The sequence below is a fragment of the Halichoerus grypus genome, chromosome 1, assembly GCF_964656455.1.
Source record: "Halichoerus grypus chromosome 1, mHalGry1.hap1.1, whole genome shotgun sequence".
Lineage (NCBI taxonomy): Eukaryota > Metazoa > Chordata > Mammalia > Carnivora > Phocidae > Halichoerus > Halichoerus grypus.
This window is the reverse complement of record NC_135712.1, coordinates 138,059,152-138,078,525: the sequence shown is the minus strand read 5'-3', so window position 1 is coordinate 138,078,525 and position 19,374 is coordinate 138,059,152. Positions and strand designations below refer to the sequence as shown.

The window sequence follows — 19,374 nt, the reverse complement described above, 5'->3', positions numbered from 1 at the left end:
GCCCTTTATTTTCGTCCCCTAACTGCAGCATGTATCCACCAGTATTCTCATTTAGTATTCTTCAGGATCCCTGCTCCTTAAAATAAACTTTTTTTTTTCTTAAATGAGATGGGAGTGGGATGAGGTAGGGCTGGAATTATTTTATTCCAGCTATAGTGATATTTTACCAATACTCTATAGCAGTATCTTTCCCCCTGCAAATTAAGGTTTTTGTTTTCTTTGGTTTTTGTTTTTGTGGTTGGGATGGGTAAGGGAGAGGAGCCCGGGTAGAATTCCCAGTGGCTGCTATTACTCTCTCCCCTCAACCAGCAGTACCGTGGTGGGGAGCTTTTTCTAGATTTTCCCTGACCTTCCCTGTGAGAACATGCTGGAGTTTCTGGAGAAAAAGCCTGTAAGTGTAGGAACCCCTTATGATGACAGTCCTCAGGTACTTCACATACCCATACTGTCCAAATTTGTCCTACAGCAACTTGTCAGAATTTCTGGTTTAATGTTCCTTTTGGCTTATATGACATTAGGCAGCTTCTGCCTCACTTAAGCAAATTGGTTAGTGTTCTGTGTCTCCTTATAGACACCTGTTTCTCTTCAGACTCAGGATGGCCAGCTGTCCTGTGAATTCAGTTTTTTTTTTTTTTTTTGAGGGTTCTTGAAAAATCAGTTTGCTGTCTGACCAGCTGTTTTCTTGGAAGGGCAGAAGCTTTTCTTTTTTTTTTTCTTTAAGCCTTCTATATGTCTGAACTCAAACTAGATGTCTACTTTGTCATTTTAAAACTTAAACTTTCGAAAGAGTTTATAATAATTTACCTGTCCTTCATAGCCTCTCTTTATCAGATACATATAGAAATGAATTCCTTTTTAAAGGCAGGGATCAAGGAATACAATGGGGGACGTCATGAAGGTTTGGATCTGAGGAGTAAGAGCTGTTGTGAATGAGGGAAAATGAAACTGTAAGAGTACCTGATGGCATTCACCTAGTTGAGCTGCCAATATAAGATTGTTTATTGGTTTTGGTTTTCTAATTAATAGGTAAATGGATTTCGCAGTTATGTAGATCTTTATGTGAAAGACAAGTTGGATGAAACTGGAGTGGCGCTGAAAGTTATTCATGAACTTGCAAATGAAAGATGGGATGTTTGTCTCACACTGAGTGAAAAGGGATTCCAGCAAATCAGCTTTGTAAATAGTATTGCAACAACAAAAGTAAGTGCGCTATTTCTTTGTTGCCATGTCAGTGATAGAAGAATCCTTCATTAAAAACAAAATAAAAAACAAACAAAAAACCCCAAATCTGCTTTTGTGAAATAAAAATTGGCTTATGAAAATGAAAACTTATTTTCTATGAAAATAACTCTTACAGTTTATATAAACATTCATTGAGCATTGAGTTTATATGATTAGTGTTTATAGTTGAATACATTTATATTTTATGAATTTAGAATGTTAACACATTCCTTAGTCTGTTCTGAGTTTAGAGTGTAAAAGAAGGAATAATAGGAGAGGAGTCTGTTTTGGGGTCAGATGGTGGAATGTGTTATATGCCATTCAAAGGAGTTTGAACACTCTTCTGTAGGCTTTTGGATTTCAAAAGTGAGTGAAATTTTTCTCATCTAAAAGCATTTGTCCATTGATCATAATAAAGTCTTAGGCAATACAAGCATGTATTCTAGAATAATCTAAAGCAGTGATTTGATAATTTGTCACTCTTCAAGTTTTAACTTATTTTTTTAATACTCAGTGTTTTTTATGATCTAGCATCACTTTCTCAAGTCAACAAATTTTGCATCAGTTATGATTGCATTTTGTAATATGTAATAGAAACCTAATGTACAATGGCATAAAGATGTAAAGGTTTTATTTTTTCTTCTTATAACTGGGGACTGGGAGAAGGCAGTCTTAGTTTGGTACTGTGACTCTACATCATCAGGGACCAGGCTCTTCCTCACTTTCTTTTCTGCCATCCTTAGCATGTGGCTTTCATTCTCATGCCTTTAAGATACCTGCTCTCTTCTCTATGCCTCAATTCCAAGTTCTAGGGAGAGAGAAAGGGGCTGGGCAAATGTGTATACCAACTAAATCACTCCCTTTTTATCAGGAATACAGTAGTTTTCCTGGAAATCCCATCTAGTGTATCTCACTAACGTCTCTGGCTAGAACTGAGTCAAGTGGCTACCTCTAGCTGCAAGGGCGTCTAGATTGGTTAATATTTTAACCCAACTGGGCATGTTGCCAAGTAAAAACAAATTTAGGTTTTTTAATAAAGGGGGGAATGGACATTGGATGGCCAACTGGCAATGGCTGCCGCATTTCCTAAGTTTAAGTCTTGTGTCTGCTAGTATTCGTTCTCATTTCCATGTTTCTTTATTTGATTGTTTTTACTTTGTGTATGGTTCTATACAGTTGGCTAATTGGACCTAGAGCCAAAAAGACCTTATTTTTAGTTTTTAAATTTTTTTAAATTTTTTTTTAAAGATTTTTAAAGTTTATTTGTCAGAGAGAGACACAACGAGAGAGGGAACACAAGCAGGGGGAGTGGGAGAGGGAGAAGCAGGCTTCCCGCCGAGCAGGGAGCCTGATGCCGGGCTCGATCCTAGGACCCTGGGATCATGACCTGAGCCAAAGACAGATGCTTAATGACTGAGCCACCCAGGCGCCCCAAGACCTTATTTTTTAAAAACCAACTCTGCAATTCTGAGATTCATATTATGCCTCTGCATAATTGGGTTAATAATATTGACTCCACAAAGTTGTGAAGATTAAATGCTCATTCAAGAAAAAAAAGAATATGTAAGTATTTTGCTACCCTAGCTATAGAAAATCTTATATTCTATTTTTTTGTTCCTGTTTAGGGTGGACGTCATGTGGATTATGTAGTAGATCAAGTTGTTGGTAAACTGATTGAAGTAGTTAAGAAAAAGAACAAAGCTGGTGTATCAGTAAAACCGTTTCAAGTAAGTGGTGCTTTATATATTCTGTTGAATTATTAAATAAGTTCTGATGTTGACTTTTTTTTTTTGGGTATGTTTTCAACAGGTTAAAAACCATATATGGGTTTTTATTAATTGCCTTATTGAAAATCCAAGTTTTGATTCTCAGACTAAGGAAAACATGACTCTGCAACCCAAAAGTTTTGGGTCCAAATGCCAACTGTCAGAAAAATTTTTTAAAGCAGTGAGTAAAATTTTTATTATTTCTCAGTGCTTTTATTGAGAGTTGATTAAGTAGTTTTCTTGACTTATTTATTCTCTTTGTGATTAGTTTCTCATATTAACTGTGAGCATAGGCACTTATACTGTAAATTAATAATTAGTTGATTTATTTTAATTAATTCTGAAAACCACTAAGGATAGACTTTGTTTTGTAAAACAATGGATTGTTTTGCCAAGAAAGTAGGGATTCATGTAACTGATTGTGTTTTTAGTTTTTTATTGGCCATTATACAGCTAGATTTTCCTCTAACAAATGTACAGGTCCTTATAGGACTCCTGATTTCATCTTTTCTACTCCTTTCAACTTCATCTACTGATTTTTACCTTTGTGTAGTTTTTTTTTTTGAAATTTTGATAATCTATGCATAATATAAAATTTATCATATTCTACATATTTTAAAATTTCATTTTACTTTGCGTGTATTTGGACTGTTTTAATGAGGTGAGAATACAAATAAATAATCTTAGGTTTATAACTGAGCCTTGCAGTTGTTAATAATTTCTCATAATCTGTTGTATATAAGCAAGATTTACTTCACTTCCCTTGTTCAGCAGTACCATCAGTAAACCTATATTAAGTAAACATATGTAAAGTGCCTTTAAATATATTTGCACTGTGAATGTAAAGATGAATAAATCACAGCCCCTCTTTGGAAGTTTATAGTTTGGTGGAGGAGTGTTTTGTAATTGCCATAGAAATAACTTACTTATCACATTCTGGTATTGTAAATTCAAAGGTATGCCCTCACAAACAAAAGTTGTTTTTTAGGTTCCCAGCTTAAAGCCTGTAGAAATAGTACTTTTGCATCTAATCATTAATTCTGAATACAAATGACCCTACATTAATGCTTTTGCAAATTTCTGCCCTCATAGCATTCATGATGAAGTGATTTGATTTTAGATTTTATACTTTTTCATTTTGAGTGGATTAAGTTTAGATTTGGCAACATAGTCCACCTCTTTTTATATCTCACATTGCAGAAAACTATTTCTTACACCTAAAATCAAACTACCCAGGATAATGAAAAATAAATAGCTCCAACTTGGAGATTCTTCACTCTTCTTTTTGGGTTAACATCTCGTCACACATTGACTCACTGCATGGTGACACACAATATATAATGTTGAAATTCTCATTACCAAACTTTTTAAAGAATAAGGATGATTCATAAGTTCTTGATTATCCTAATGTTTCCTATATATTAATAGTTTTTGTCATAGCAAATTCAAGATTTGTGTTTTTGAGGAATATAAGAAATGTCAGTGTCTAGAATTTCCCAGCTAGTAAATTCATGGGTGGATCAGCTTTTACCATGTTAATTTTAACAAAATTAACTTGCAACAAAAGCTATGTATATTTTTCATGGGGTTTATTATAATAGTTTTTTTCATATTTCAGTAAGTTGCCCTTTATTCAAATCTGTTTGTATTTCTGTACAGTAGGTTATTGTGTATAGCTGCCTGAGTTAGCTTTACTGTAGTTAGAGTAAAATTTACTAGCATGTATCATTATCATCACCGTTAGTGTTTCACCATATAACTGCACAGATTCCAAGTATTACATTAATTTTAGCTAAGTGTATGAACTTCTGGCTTGTTTGTATATCATTATTCTTTGATTTTTAGGCTTCTAACTGTGGCATTGTAGAAAGTATTCTGAATTGGGTGAAATTTAAAGCCCAGACTCAGCTGAACAAGAAGTGTTCATCAGTAAAGTATAGTAAAATCAAAGGTATTCCCAAACTGGATGATGCTAATGATGCTGGTAAGATTCAGATTTTTTTTTTCAAGATTTTAAGTGTTTATTTGTATGGTTATAGAAAATATTCATTTTCCAGACTATACAATTTTATGTGCAGAGTATAATTTTACTTCATTAAAATTACACATGCACTACATATTACCAATTTTCGGGGGATAGGAATTCAGTAAAATATACTTAACATTTCAACTATACTGAGCATAATGTTACTCTTAACCTTTTACTGTCATCATTGTGATTATTAATTTTTCTGGCTTCATTTTTCTCATTGGTAAAATTGAGGAATTTGGAGTATATGTCATTTTTAATATCTCTCAGGTGGCAAACATTCCCTGGAGTGTACACTGATATTAACAGAGGGAGACTCTGCCAAATCGTTGGCTGTGTCTGGATTAGGTGTGATTGGGCGAGACAGATATGGAGTCTTTCCACTTAGGGGAAAAATTCTTAACGTACGGGAAGCTTCTCATAAACAGGTATCTTTCTCTCATATCTCCACATATATATGACATTTTAATACTTTATTTAAATTGCTGAGCTTTTAAAAGTAAATTCTGACTCACTTTTTATATATTTCAACACTTTAAAAAAAATTTTTTTTTATTTTTAAGTACTTTCTACACCCAGTGTTGGGCTTGAATTTACAACCCTGAGATCAACAGTCGCATACTCTACTGACTGAGCCAGCCAGGCACCCCTCAACACTTTTAACATACTTTGAATTATTTTTCTTTTTGCACAGATCATGGAAAATGCAGAAATAAACAATATTATCAAAATAGTTGGTCTACAGTACAAGAAAAGTTATGATGATGCAGAATCTCTGAAAACTTTACGCTATGGGAAGATTATGATTATGACTGATCAGGTTGGTTTAAAGGTTGCCACATATTTAAAACTTATCTTTTTCAGGGTGCCCTTTTGATATTTGTTTCATGAGACTTTCTCCAAGAAAGTAAAAGGGAAAATGATTGTACATCAAAGTGGGGAGAAGAAAGCATTCAATGGCATTGTTTGTGTGAGGCACATTTTATGCAGCTGTCTTTTTGGTTATTTTAAAAATGTTTTTAAATGCAATAAATATGAGAAGAGTAGAACACATGGTAGTATTGTGGGGTTGAAGCCTACCTATAAGTCGAAAGGGAATGATGAAATTTATAAGCAACAAAGATTAATCAATAGGATGATGGATAATGTTTGTATATGATGGCATAATTAGGGATGTGCAAAAACTAGGACTTGAATAGTAAAATGGCAGTACTTAGGAAAGAACTGGAAAACCAAAACGGAAGAATTTCATATGCATCCAACTGCTTGTCTCATGTACTCTAATTAAAAGCATTTGTATAGAAAATCTTCCACCGAAAAAGCTGCTATGTAGTTTTAAGCAGAAATTTAGCAGTTTTTATATCAAGATAAGACTTCACACCTGTACTCCATGGATTACTCCTTCCCTTGTTCAGTGAAGTGGCATTATAACCATGTTTTATGTATTTTCATCCTTAAATCATTCTTTTAGTGAAATCTATATAAAACATACAATGATAGTGTATTTTGTAATGATAGGAAGATTTAGTCTATCACTAGCTATATTCATTATTTGAATTTTAAGAAAAAATTCTTTATTGTGTACATCTAAAGGATAATCTTTACTGGTTTTTAAAGTGCAGTTCCAAAATTTGGAATTTTGCCTGTGCTACATTCATACATTTTAAAATTTGGTTATATAAATAATTATGTTTCATAAAATTATTATAGCACTCTTTACTAACATTTATTTAGGATCAAGATGGTTCTCACATTAAAGGCCTGCTTATTAATTTCATCCATCACAATTGGCCATCACTTTTGAAGCATGGCTTTCTTGAAGAGTTCATTACTCCTATTGTGAAGGTACTATTTACATTAATATATTTTTATACTGTTGCTTAAAGAATAGCAGAAAACTAATTTTTTTTTTATTAATTTAAGGCTAGCAAAAATAAGCAGGAACTTTCCTTCTATAGTATTCCTGAATTTGATGAGTGGAAAAAACATATAGAAAACCAGAAAGCCTGGAAAATAAAATACTACAAAGGTTTGTATTTTAAAATACTTAAATTTTGTGAAGTTACCACTGACATAAATTTATTTTTGAGATCGTTATAAAATATTTGGAAAGTTTGTTTTAGACTACAAAAGTAGCTATGGCTGATTTTTAAAGAATTTATGGAAAATTTTATAGAAATAGAGTGGTATGATGGGCTTCCCATGCACTCTAATAATCATCATTTCACTGCCAATCCGGTTTATCAAAACTCTTCTCATCTCCTCCCCATTAGTTTGAAATAACTTCTAGATTTTATATTATTTCCATAATATATTAGTATGTATCTCTAAAAGAATGTTTAAAGAATGTTCATAATTTATCATATCTTTCTTTAATAACCTTAAATAGTCATTGTTAAAATTCTTCTGATTATAATAAAAATGTTTGTTTTGTTTTTTGTTTTGTTTTGAGTCCGGATCCAGTCAGGGTCCACACATTGCATTTGGTTTGATAAATCTATTAAATCTTAATATATTGTTTCTCTTTTCATATTTTTTTCCTTGTAATTTATTTGTTCAAAAAGTTGGATTGTTTGTCCTGTATAATTTAACACATTCTGGATTTTGCTGATTATCCCTGTAATTTCATTAAGTATATAGTATGTTCCTCTGCCTCTTATTTTCTGTTAACTGGTAGTTAAATTGGAGGCTTGATAAGACTTGGATTAGATTTACATTGCAAAAACATTGAACAGGTGGTATTGTATGTTTACATCAGGAGGCATGTAATGTCTGGTTTTTGTCTATTAAAATTGATCCATTGGTACAGGTGTTGCCAGCATGATCGGTCAGCTTTTAATGGTTTTAAACAGCCATTAATGTTCATAATTCTTGGAAATTTTTTCAGCTTTTTTGAAGAAGAATTGACAAATAAAATTATACATATCTAAAGTATACAACATGATGTTTTGATATATGCATATGTTGTAAACTGATTACCCACAATCAAGTTAATTAACATATCCATCACCTCATATAGTTAATTTTTTGTGTGTATGGAAGGAACATTTAAGATCTCTCAGCAATTTTCAAGTATACAACATAGTATTATTAACTGTAGGCACCATGCTATACATTAAGTCCCCAGAGCTTACTCACCTTGTAACTGAAAGCTTGTACTCTTTGATTGACATTTCCCCATTTTCCCCTCTCCCCAGTCCCCGGCAACTACCATTTTACTCTTTTTATGAGTTCGAAATTTTAGATTCTACATGTAAGTGAGCTCATGTAGTATTTGTCATTCTCTGTCTGGATTTTTTTCAGTTTTATTTTTTAAATTGTGCAGGGTTGGGTACCAGTACAGCTAAAGAAGCAAAGGAATATTTTGCTGATATGGAAAGGCACCGCATCTTGTTTAGATATGCTGGTCCTGAAGACGATGCTGCCATTACCTTGGTAATCAAGTTAATTAAAAAAATTTTTTCGTGATATCCATCCCCCTTCCTGCCATACCTTTCTTCCCAATCTTGGTTTTCTGTAAGTCTCTTTTGAACTCTAATGTCCAAACTAGTTAATCTTAGTGTTTCTTCACCCCAGTCTCACACACAGATGCTCTGCTTTCAAAGTTCTTTAATTGAAAGACTTCTGTTCAAGTATATTTTTGACAAAAGCCTATTGGAAAAAAAACTCAATTTCTGAGAAATTAATAATTAGTTATTTGCCTTTATAAATTTTATTTGTATAATGAAAGTCATTTAATTTTTAATGTGTGGAATTGTTACCTGGAATCTTTCAGGCGTTCAGTAAAAAGAAGATTGATGACAGAAAAGAATGGTTAACCAATTTTATGGAAGACCGGAGACAGCGTAGGTTACATGGCTTACCAGAGGTTAGTCATAAAGAGTGGTGGTCTGGGGGATGAAAGAGACTAAAATTCATGCAGGAATAATGACAGTGTTGCTATATAACTTTTCTCTTAGCAATTTTTGTATGGTACAGCAACAAAGCATTTGACTTACAATGATTTCATCAACAAGGAATTGATTCTCTTCTCAAACTCAGACAATGAAAGATCTATACCATCTCTTGTTGATGGTAAGTAGCTTTTGTTTTAAAATCTTTCTCACTTTTGTATGTAGTTATTGAGTATATTTTAATTTCATGTACTCTAAGCTATTCTTATAATAAAATTTAAAATTCTGAATTTGTTTTTGAGATCTTTTGGTAGGACTGAAATCTTTCATATTCCTTAATTTGAATCTCTTAAACTTTTCAGGAAAATTAACCTTAAAGCCAGTTTTTAAAGGTTTTGCCCCAGGTTGATTGCAGACTTTTTAAAATAAAATATAAAATGGGATTTTTATAAATTCTAAAATAGTTATCCAAGACTAAATTTTAAAAAACACCTTTATGCCTTAGTACCCAAAACCTAACTTATCGAACTTGCCAAAAAAAATTTGGAAACTGGTACCTGGTAGTTAGAGCAGTTTTTTTTCTTCTATCTGGAAATATTTAATTTTCGTTTATAACTTTTAGCAAGTTGATCTTTGTGTTGCTTGGGTTTTCAGCTAATAGCAGATGGTTCTACCCATCCATCTAATTCAGCTTTAAGTTACATCCCTTCTGTGAAGTCTTCTCTAACAATTGCAGTCTAAATTGGTTTCAGATGCCTAAACTTCTATTCCAATATTGTGTGCCTCTTATTTTACTTGTGTCAATTTTGCCTCCTCAATTAGATTATAAAATTCTCAAGGAAAGTGGCCATATTTTGTCATCTTGTTTCTACCATGTTCTGAGCCCACGATGATGATGATAGCTAGCATATACTGAAAAGTTTATTACTGTGCTCATTGGCCTAGAGCAAGAAGAATGATAAGGAAGCAGAATGCTTTGCTTGCATTATCTCATGTAATCCTTATGATCACCCTGTTAGGAAGGTAATTATTTCTATTACACTGATGAGGACGCTGAGACTATTGGTTTAGTAATTTGCAAAAAGTCAAATGGTAAATGGCCAAGTTGAGAAGAGTATCCAGATCAGTGAGATTCTAAAGCCTGCATTCTTAACTGCTACAACACATCTCTTCTTTATAAGGGTTTTCTGATTTGGGATACTCTAGTAATATACTTTTTAGGCTTATTGATGGTTTGTTGCTACTTTAGTTACAACTGACATTTTGGGTGTATGAATGTTCGGCAATTCGGCAACTCCTGTGAAAGGGATTTGGTGCCATTGAGCAGTTCTTTAAGACCAGAAGGGGTGGTCTTTTACCTGGCACCTCACTTTTGGAATAGACTGAGATGGTATAAAAACATGTTACTATGTACTTACTGTGTTATAGAATCTCAAGTAACAATTTTAGTTATTTTTCAAAAGCAAACTATATCTTTGCTTTTTTCTCCTGAATATATAGAACACTGTTGTCATTAAAAGAAACATTGCAACTATATCTGGAGTAATATTTTTAAAAGAGGGTTGTTCTTTTTAAAAATAGGTTTTAAACCAGGACAACGAAAAGTTTTATTTACCTGTTTCAAGAGGAATGATAAACGTGAAGTAAAAGTTGCCCAGTTGGCTGGATCTGTTGCTGAGATGTCTGCTTATCATCATGGAGAAGTAAGCATTAAGATTGAAATCAATTGAAAACTATATTTACTGGCATGAAGAATGATAATTAAGCATAATAAAGTATTTTTTCTTTTATAAGTTCTTTGGAAATTAAGAGAATCAAGAATTTGGATTTTAATAAGAATTAGGGAATATATATAGAAAATTTAGAATATTAATATTATATTCTGTTTCTATGCTGTAGCAAGCATTGATGATGACTATTGTGAATTTGGCTCAGAACTTTGTGGGAAGCAACAACATTAACTTGCTTCAGCCTATTGGTCAGTTTGGAACTCGGCTTCATGGTGGCAAAGATGCTGCAAGCCCTCGTTATATTTTCACAATGTTAAGGTAACAGTTTGCTGATACAGTGATATAAAGTTATACTTGAAGTATATTGGAACTAACTAAATGTTTAATAGAATTGTAAGTATGGAGAGATGATTGGGTACTCTGTTGAGCGTGAATGCTCCAAATTACTTGATTGCAAATAGAATGAAGTTTGTTGATCTCAGTGTTTGTGAATTATTCGTGAAACATGTCCTAATTAATGTAAGGATTTTTTCTGATCCAGCTACTTTTTAGGCTGAAGAAGGGTTTGGGGGTTTAGTCAGAGTAAGAGGAAATCCATAAAACATGATTTATCAATACTAAGAAATTAGGTGGACTAGTAAATAAGCACGTAAGTAAAATAGGGCTATTTTATTCTGGCTTTCTGCCTGAGAGAAATGTATTTGGTAGTAAGTTTAGGTAAATTGTATTTAAGTACATGTAATCAAAATTTTAAAAAGCATTTTTCTTAATTTTTGAAATGTAAAGTCTTTATAAAGTTTAATTTCCTAAAATGGGACATTTTTCCATATTTTTTCCCTTTCATTAGCTCTTTATCAAGACTGCTTTTTCCTGCTGTGGATGACAACCTGCTCAAATTCCTTTATGATGATAATCAACGCGTTGAGCCTGAGTGGTATATTCCTATAATTCCCATGGTTTTAATAAATGGTGCTGAGGGCATTGGTACTGGATGGGCTTGTAAACTACCCAACTATGATGCTAGGGAAATTGTGAACAATGTCAGACGAATGCTAGATGGCTTGGATCCTCATCCTATGGTAATTATTTAGAACTTACTGCTTATATTGTTTATTTAACAAATGATAATGTACTAACTACAAAGTCCAGTCATTTTAGAAAAGTAATGGAAGCATTTGCATTTTGGAACATATTGTGGACAATAAAGACCTTAGTAGTATGTAACTTGATATGTGCTTATAGTAAAAGATACAAGCTTTGGGAAAAGCCTGGAGATAAGGATTATGGGGAACAACTTTTTTGAAAGTTAAAAATACTTCATATTTCAGGTTTTCAAATATCTAAATTATATAGAGAATAATGTTTTTATGACAAAATTATATGCAACTTTTTGTTCTCGAACTAAGTCATATTGGAGTTGTAAGGAATCTTAAAAACAATTGTATATATTTTAATGTATCCCCATATTTTTTTTATTTTTGCCCTTATATCATCCACTGTGCTTGTTTTTGCCCCAGACTACCTCCAAGAAAAACTTCTCAAAAAAGTGTCCTCCCCTTTTCTATGTGATTTAAACTCATCTGGAAATTTCCCTTTATCATGATACACTTAAAATGTATTTGTATTACAAAAATGGTAGTGCTTATTGTAGAAAATATAAGCAAAGAGGAAAAAAACTTGATAAAACCAGCATATAGAAGCACACTTCATATTTTTATGTATTTCTCTCCAAGTTTTATTTCATTCTTGTATTTTAAAATAAAACATTACTAGTATGATTTAAAATCTGTTTTTCTCCTTAAATACTTTAAAGTACTTAAGATATTTCTAATAGAAGCATAAAATGCTTTATGATTATAGTGTTTTAATCCTTTCAGATATATTTTAGAATATTAAGACAATCTGGTCAATACATGTTTTCATGTGCTCAGTATATATATGGGTAGATACGTATATGTGTATATAGATACATATACATATATATGTAAGAATATTCAAAATATTCAGGGTATGGAAGGCAAATCATTGGAGAAAAGTTAGAAAGTTAGAATGGGTCCAGACTGTGGAAGACTTTCAATATAACATCCAAGGAGTTTGATTTTAAAGGATTATTAGTCTAGGGGAGAAGGAGGTATAGAGGCAATAGGCTGAAAAAAAATATTCTAAGACTAGGAAAGATGAAGCTAAGGTTTTTTGTTTTTGTTTTTAAAGATTATTTATTTGAGACAGAGTGCAAGAGCAGGGGGGCAGAGCAGAAGGAGAAGGAGAAGCAGACTCCCCACTGAGCAGGGAGTCCAAGGCAGGGTGGTATCCCAGGACTCTGAGATCATGACCTGAGCCAAACGCAGACACTTAGACTGAGCCACCCGGGCGCCCAAAGCTAAGGTTTTGAGATTGCGAGATGCTGAGATTATATTAACAGAAGCTATGAATTCAAGGTTGAGTGATTATTTGGAGACAGACTATTAAGGATGAGGAACTTAGTTTCATTCATGTTAATCTGTTAGTAGCAGTAGACCATAGACTAAGGGGCATTCAAATTTGTACTGGCAGTTAGGAGAGAAGTCAGGGCCTTAAGTTATTTTTATTTTCCTCTGCAGCTTCCGAATTACAAAAACTTTAAAGGAACCATCCAAGAGCTTGGTCAAAACCAGTATGCAGTCAGTGGTGAAATATTTGTGGTGGATAGAAACACAGTAGAGATTACAGAGCTTCCAGTTAGAACTTGGACACAGGTTAGTAGAAGTATTTTCGCTGCCTGTCAGGAGGGCAGTGGAATGCTTTCTGGTAAGAATATGATTCCATCGTTGTTTGTCCTAAGTCTGTATAGTGTTTAAAAATTCCTATATACATTTTTGACCCATCCAGTTGAATTTGTGCTTTGAGTATTCAGATAGTAATTTAAAAGTTTAATTTCTCTACATGTAGAATGACTTAAGCTGGCTTGGAACCCTTATAAATATGGTTAACAAATTCATGTCAGTATCAGCTGTTACAGATCTAAAAGTATGCATGTCATCTCTTGTCAGATGTAGTTAATGTCATCCTCTTCATACTCAGCCTTTTCCTTGCCCTTTGGTGTATGAGCAAATCAGAACCGTTACATTGTATATCTTCTTTCACCATTGAGACCCCAGTATATTGTCCTCTGTACTGACTGGGCAGATGATAGAGAGGGAGGTTTTTCTTTTTTTCCCCACCAGAGTAAGGGAATATTTAAAAAATTGCATGATTTGTAGTATGAGAACGTGAGTGTGTGTCAGGAAGAGAATTACTTTTTTTAAAATCTTTTATAGGTATACAAAGAACAGGTTTTAGAACCTATGTTAAATGGAACAGATAAAACACCGGCATTAATTTCTGATTATAAAGAATATCATACTGATACAACTGTGAAATTTGTGGTGAAAATGACTGAAGAGAAGCTAGCACAAGCAGAAGCTGCTGGATTGCACAAAGTTTTTAAACTTCAAACTACTCTTACTTGTAATTCCATGGTAATTGACTAGATTTACTATTAATTTAATGTTTCTTCCATGCCATAAGTAGAATTTTTATAATTGGTTTCATGATGGTTGTGGCTGTAGTAAGTCTGAATGGTTTTCCCCCTGCATATTTGATCAAGAATCTAAAGGTGCATTCCTTTAGATTATTATCCACTACTCTTAATCCCAACTCTGCATTGGTGCATCTGGGCTTGAGCACATGGGATACACACCCTGACCAAAAGTTATGGGAGTGACTGGTGCAGGATTTTCATGTTCCTTATGCCTGTCGCTATTAGCATTTTAATTGTGGAGTACTCATCTCCCCATATTTCTAATCTGCTTTATTAAACTTGTATATTTGTGTTTGTATATAATTGGAGAGAAAGGTAGAAAGTGAACGTGTATGATTACCCTCATTCCATTCCAGATTAGCTTTTAGACATAAAGAAAAAATCCAGTAGCGCAGTAGCTGAGACAAACTGCCATCATCTGCTAAGAAAGACAGAAAAAAGGAGAAAAAGGATAGAGAAGAAGTAAAAATTTTCCTCCAAATTGAGAAAGTTTGAATGAATTATAGCATAATTATAAACAAACAAAAAGAGACAAATACACATCTATTGAGTATATGGGGGAGAGAGAACTTTAAATTTAACATTTGTAAACTTAGAGATAGAATGCTTTTAGTTTGAAAAAAATTTCTTAGATGGTTTTATAGCCATTTTGAATTAGAACCTTTTTTTAAAGGATCTATTTTTATTTTCAAAATTATTTTAAATATTTTCATAGTTTTGAGAATTTATCAGTTTCTTGGAGTCACCAAAAGAATATTTACCGAAATGTACTTAATAGTTTTGGTTCTGTTTAACAGTTTTTAGGGGTGGTGTATGTTCATTTAAGTGTGTTATAGGTATTTTAAATACTGTAGATGTCACACAAGTTAAAAATACCAATACAGATTTATGTCATCTTCAAAAACTTTGTGTTTTTCTTAGGTACTCTTTGATCATATGGGATGTCTCAAGAAGTATGAAACCGTGCAAGACATTTTGAAAGAATTCTTTGATTTACGATTAAGTTATTATGGTTTACGTAAGGAATGGCTTGTAGGAATGTTGGGAGCAGAGTCTACAAAGCTTAACAATCAAGCCCGTTTCATTTTAGAGAAGATACAAGGAAAAATTACTATAGGTAAGATGCAACCTTTAAAAATTTAAACATTAGTTAAAATGGAAAAAAATCTTTATTAATAGAAGACATTTTTATCAGTAGAATATAAACAAATACAAATTGAATCTCTTTTCTTGATCCTAACTTTATTTTTCCCTCACATAGAGAATAGGTCAAAGAAAGATTTGATTCAAATGTTAGTCCAGAGAGGTTATGAATCTGACCCAGTGAAAGCCTGGAAAGAAGCACAAGAAAAGGTAATCATTTGCAGAACAAGACATTCAGAGAAGCTTTTAAAAGCAAATTCCAAAACAAACAAAAAACCCAATTCCTAATTTTTAAATTCAGTACTGCTATAAAGGTGCCGAGTTGTCTGTTTGGAGACTGAAGTCTTCTGTTTATCCACAGAACAGATACAGTACAGGAATTTGCAGTGCACACCCACCACAAAGCACTTTGCCAGTGTGACTCAACCAGGGCCTGGAGAAATGACTCCAGGTGTGAGAAGGTAGCTCAGTCTCCTTGGCCTTTTTTCTGAGCCTGCCATTAAAGGGTGTTAGTTGTTTGTGGTGGTGGCTTTTGTGAGGTGCATGTGTACTATCTGGGAACTACACTGGTAGCACACAAATCATTTCACACTGGTCTGACTATGGTCAGAGTATGGTATCCAGTCACCATTCACTTGGTCTGGTTTCGGTTTATGCTGGGAAGACTAAAGACAAAATGTTCAATATTATAGTGTTTATCGAGCACCCAAGTATGTGCTCTGCCCTGTGCTTAGATCTTAGACTAGAGATTTAAACCCTGGAACTTCAGATTAAAAGTCTGATGTTTTATTAAATTATCCATTTCAGATATCTAGTATTCAGTGAATGAATATTGAAACTTTGAGATTCTTCTCAAGAATTAGTTTCTTGCTGTTGTGTATAATTAAAAGAAAAACTTAAAAAGGCAATACAACATTGTGATTGAGAACACAAATGTACAAAAGGAAGAAAATTATGGAAATGACTAATTTTTTACTTAACTAGAATGTGTGTATATGATACTGATGTTATTATCCTTAAGAAATAGTTATGATTATAGGACATAACTTAAACTTCCTTACATTTATGAATTCTCAACCCACAGTGTTTTCCATATTTTTTATCAACTACATTGACATGCTGCTTTTGTTTATATTATTTAAACTTTTTAAAATTTTGAACAGTCAGTATAATGCCAGATATTAGAGTGAGTAAAATTAGAATAAATTACATACTTAGCAATTACATGTTAAGATAATAGGCTTATTTATTATTTAGGGAAAATGGGGTGTAGGACAAGATGGGGAATATTCAAAATTAAGATGATCCAAGCACTTTGCTTTCCTTTCAATGTATTTTACTGCATTTTTGAATTCCAAATTATGGTTTATACACTGCTTGCCCTTCTCTATGGATTGTTGGTTTAAACTATATCTTAAAAAATATTAACTAGTAAGCTAGTAAATTTAATGCTTAGTTTTAAAAGGTAAAGGTGTGTAGGGTTTGAGAATGCCCTTCCTTTGGAAGTAGATTTCATGGGTAAAACCTAGTGGTTGGTTTCAATAATTTCATTGTCACCATCAAAATTTTCTCAGCATCTTGGCCATGTGTTCACTTTGGGGGTTAAGGTAACAAAAGGAGCTGCTCTTATGAGAGTGTCCTATTGTGTAGAGTTGGAGAAGAGAGAATTATAAAGCAGATAATTATGAGATTAGAGTTTTTTTTTTTTAACATAATAGAATTCTGTCATTGGAACTTGAAAAGTTTATTTTTCTGATTTCTGAAAATATCCTTAGTTATCTTAATGTTAACAATGATAGTACACATATATTCATTGAGTGTTTGTTAATAATACTTTGGGTGTCATCAAAACCTAGAGCAAATAGACTTAAAGTGTGGATCTAAACAGGATTTTATGACACCCTAGTAATATTTTAATAGTAGTGTAACAACTTAAATATTCCAAAGAAACACACTGTTTCATGAAGAATTTTTAAAAATGGTAGAATTTATTAATTTGTCGTAAGTACTGTTTGTCTAGGTACTTATTAATCATTGATGAACTCAGCAACAGCATTTCTTATTTGGCTATTGTTGCTTAATTGAATTCATAGTTTTGTTTATGTAATGAAGCATGTTGCTTTGCAATTTATATTTTTATCCCTTCTAAAGTACACTAAACTTTACTTAGTATATATACATTATTTTACTGAAAATTTTAAACTAAATTTAGAAAACATTTTTTTTCTTTTTTGGTTGCCAAAAGTGAACTTTTTGTTTCATGGAGCATCATGGTTAACTCAGTTGTTTTTAATTATCTGAGTGCCTTAAATAATTTAAATGCAGTTTTATTTAATGGCTCTTGTTATTTTAAAAATCTTAGAGGTGATGTCACCTATAATAACTTCTATTAAATTCACTGGATTTTGAAATTTAATACTAGCAAAAGAGGATTTTTTTATTGCAATCTTTTTCTTTTCTTTTTTTTTTTTAAGATTTTTTATTTGACACAGAAACACAGTGAGAGAGGGAACACAAGCAGGGGCAGAGGGAGAGGGAGAAGCAGGCTTCCCACAGAGCAGGGAGCCTGATGCAGGGCGGCTCGATCCTAGGACCCTGGGATCATGACCTGAGCCGAAGGCAGACGCTCAACGACTGAGCCACCCAGGCGCCCCTATTGCAATCTTTTCTATGAAAAAAGACCTTATAAATAAAATTTTAGAATACCCCTCATAATTCTTACTCTAACTTACCAGCTATTAAATTCTTAATTGAACTTTCTCTTCATACATGAGTATTCTTGCTTTAGAGAATTTTTATTAAGAAATCATACTAAATGAGTGTACCTTAGCATATTTATATTACAACTGTAAAACATTCTCCATAAGTGATACTTATTTTGGGTTTCAAATTGTTCATTCACTCACCAGTATAAAAATCTGACAAGATGCAGTGATAAAACATTAGTTCTACTCTATTAATTTCAAGATATGTGGTATCTTCTCATTTCATGACTTAGTGCCTGGGCAAAGCAGTTAATTTTTCATCAGATTCCTATATAAATGGGGAGTGAATATACCTGTTCCTTTTGAAGACTTACTATTGTGTATTTTTAGAAAACTTTTTATAGGAAATACATTTTTTATAGGTAATCCTGCAGATAATCTAAAAGAACCCCATCCACCCTTAAGATAGAGTATTAAGTGTATAGCATTTGTGGAATTTTTAGCTCAATATTCAGTAAAATTCAGCATTGATTTAATACTATACAGGACTTTAACATAAAGTTTATTATTTTTTACAGGCAGCAGAAGAGGAAGAAACACAAAACCAGCATGATGATAGTTCCTCTGATTCAGGAACTCCTTCAGGCCCCGATTTTAATTATATTTTAAATATGTCTCTGTGGTCTCTTACTAAAGAAAAAGTTGAAGAACTGATTAAACAGAGAGATGCTAAAGTATGAACTTTTGTGGGTTAAATAATTTGAAACTATTTCAGTATTATCCATTTCTTTTTCTTTTTCCAAAAAGAAGTATTTTGATTTACCCTTTATATATTATTAAGTTACTGATTGTTTAAATTATACTACTTTCTTACTATAGGGGCGAGAAGTCAATGATCTTAAAAGAAAATCGCCTTCAGATCTTTGGAAAGAAGACTTAGCAGCATTTGCTGATGAACTGGATGTAGGTTAAGTCTACATTAAAAAATATTTGGAAAAGTAATGTTTATGAAATAATGAAATTTCTTCTTTAATTATTTCAGTTTCTTTTAACTCTGTAAAGGTTAATGTGTTTATAAGCCACGTTAGGATTAAACTTCTAGCTATATGAAGTTATAAAGAAATAATTTCTACCTAGAATAGATGAATATAAAAAGTTATATGGAATGGGAATTTAGAATAAATTGAATTCTGATACTTTCTATCAGTTAAATTTTAACTGACTTCAAAATAGCTTATTGATTCAGTCTCTTTTCCCCCAAAGAGGTAAGAACAAAATATATATGATTGAATATTGGTACTTTGATTTTTACAAAGTAGAATGATAGT

At 32.6% G+C, this 19,374-nt stretch overlaps 1 protein-coding gene across 3 annotated transcripts in view; it reads left to right on the top strand.

Moving 5' to 3' along the window:
* TOP2B (DNA topoisomerase II beta) overlaps positions 1-19,374 on the top strand; it is a 59,293-nt gene that overhangs the window by 25,846 nt on the left and 14,073 nt on the right. For all 3 annotated transcript variants that reach the window (XM_078072431.1, XM_078072424.1, XM_078072432.1), the window contains exons 8-27: positions 1,027-1,200; positions 2,847-2,948; positions 3,031-3,168; positions 4,833-4,971; positions 5,287-5,444; positions 5,711-5,836; positions 6,751-6,861; positions 6,940-7,045; positions 8,342-8,451; positions 8,792-8,884; positions 8,976-9,090; positions 10,491-10,612; positions 10,809-10,957; positions 11,487-11,718; positions 13,240-13,374; positions 13,936-14,136; positions 15,120-15,315; positions 15,460-15,551; positions 18,625-18,780; positions 18,926-19,009. In XM_078072431.1, coding sequence (XP_077928557.1) covers positions 1,027-1,200; positions 2,847-2,948; positions 3,031-3,168; positions 4,833-4,971; positions 5,287-5,444; positions 5,711-5,836; positions 6,751-6,861; positions 6,940-7,045; positions 8,342-8,451; positions 8,792-8,884; positions 8,976-9,090; positions 10,491-10,612; positions 10,809-10,957; positions 11,487-11,718; positions 13,240-13,374; positions 13,936-14,136; positions 15,120-15,315; positions 15,460-15,551; positions 18,625-18,780; positions 18,926-19,009 — 2,739 coding nt within the window. The remainder of the gene's footprint in view (positions 1-1,026; positions 1,201-2,846; positions 2,949-3,030; positions 3,169-4,832; positions 4,972-5,286; positions 5,445-5,710; positions 5,837-6,750; positions 6,862-6,939; positions 7,046-8,341; positions 8,452-8,791; positions 8,885-8,975; positions 9,091-10,490; positions 10,613-10,808; positions 10,958-11,486; positions 11,719-13,239; positions 13,375-13,935; positions 14,137-15,119; positions 15,316-15,459; positions 15,552-18,624; positions 18,781-18,925; positions 19,010-19,374) is intronic.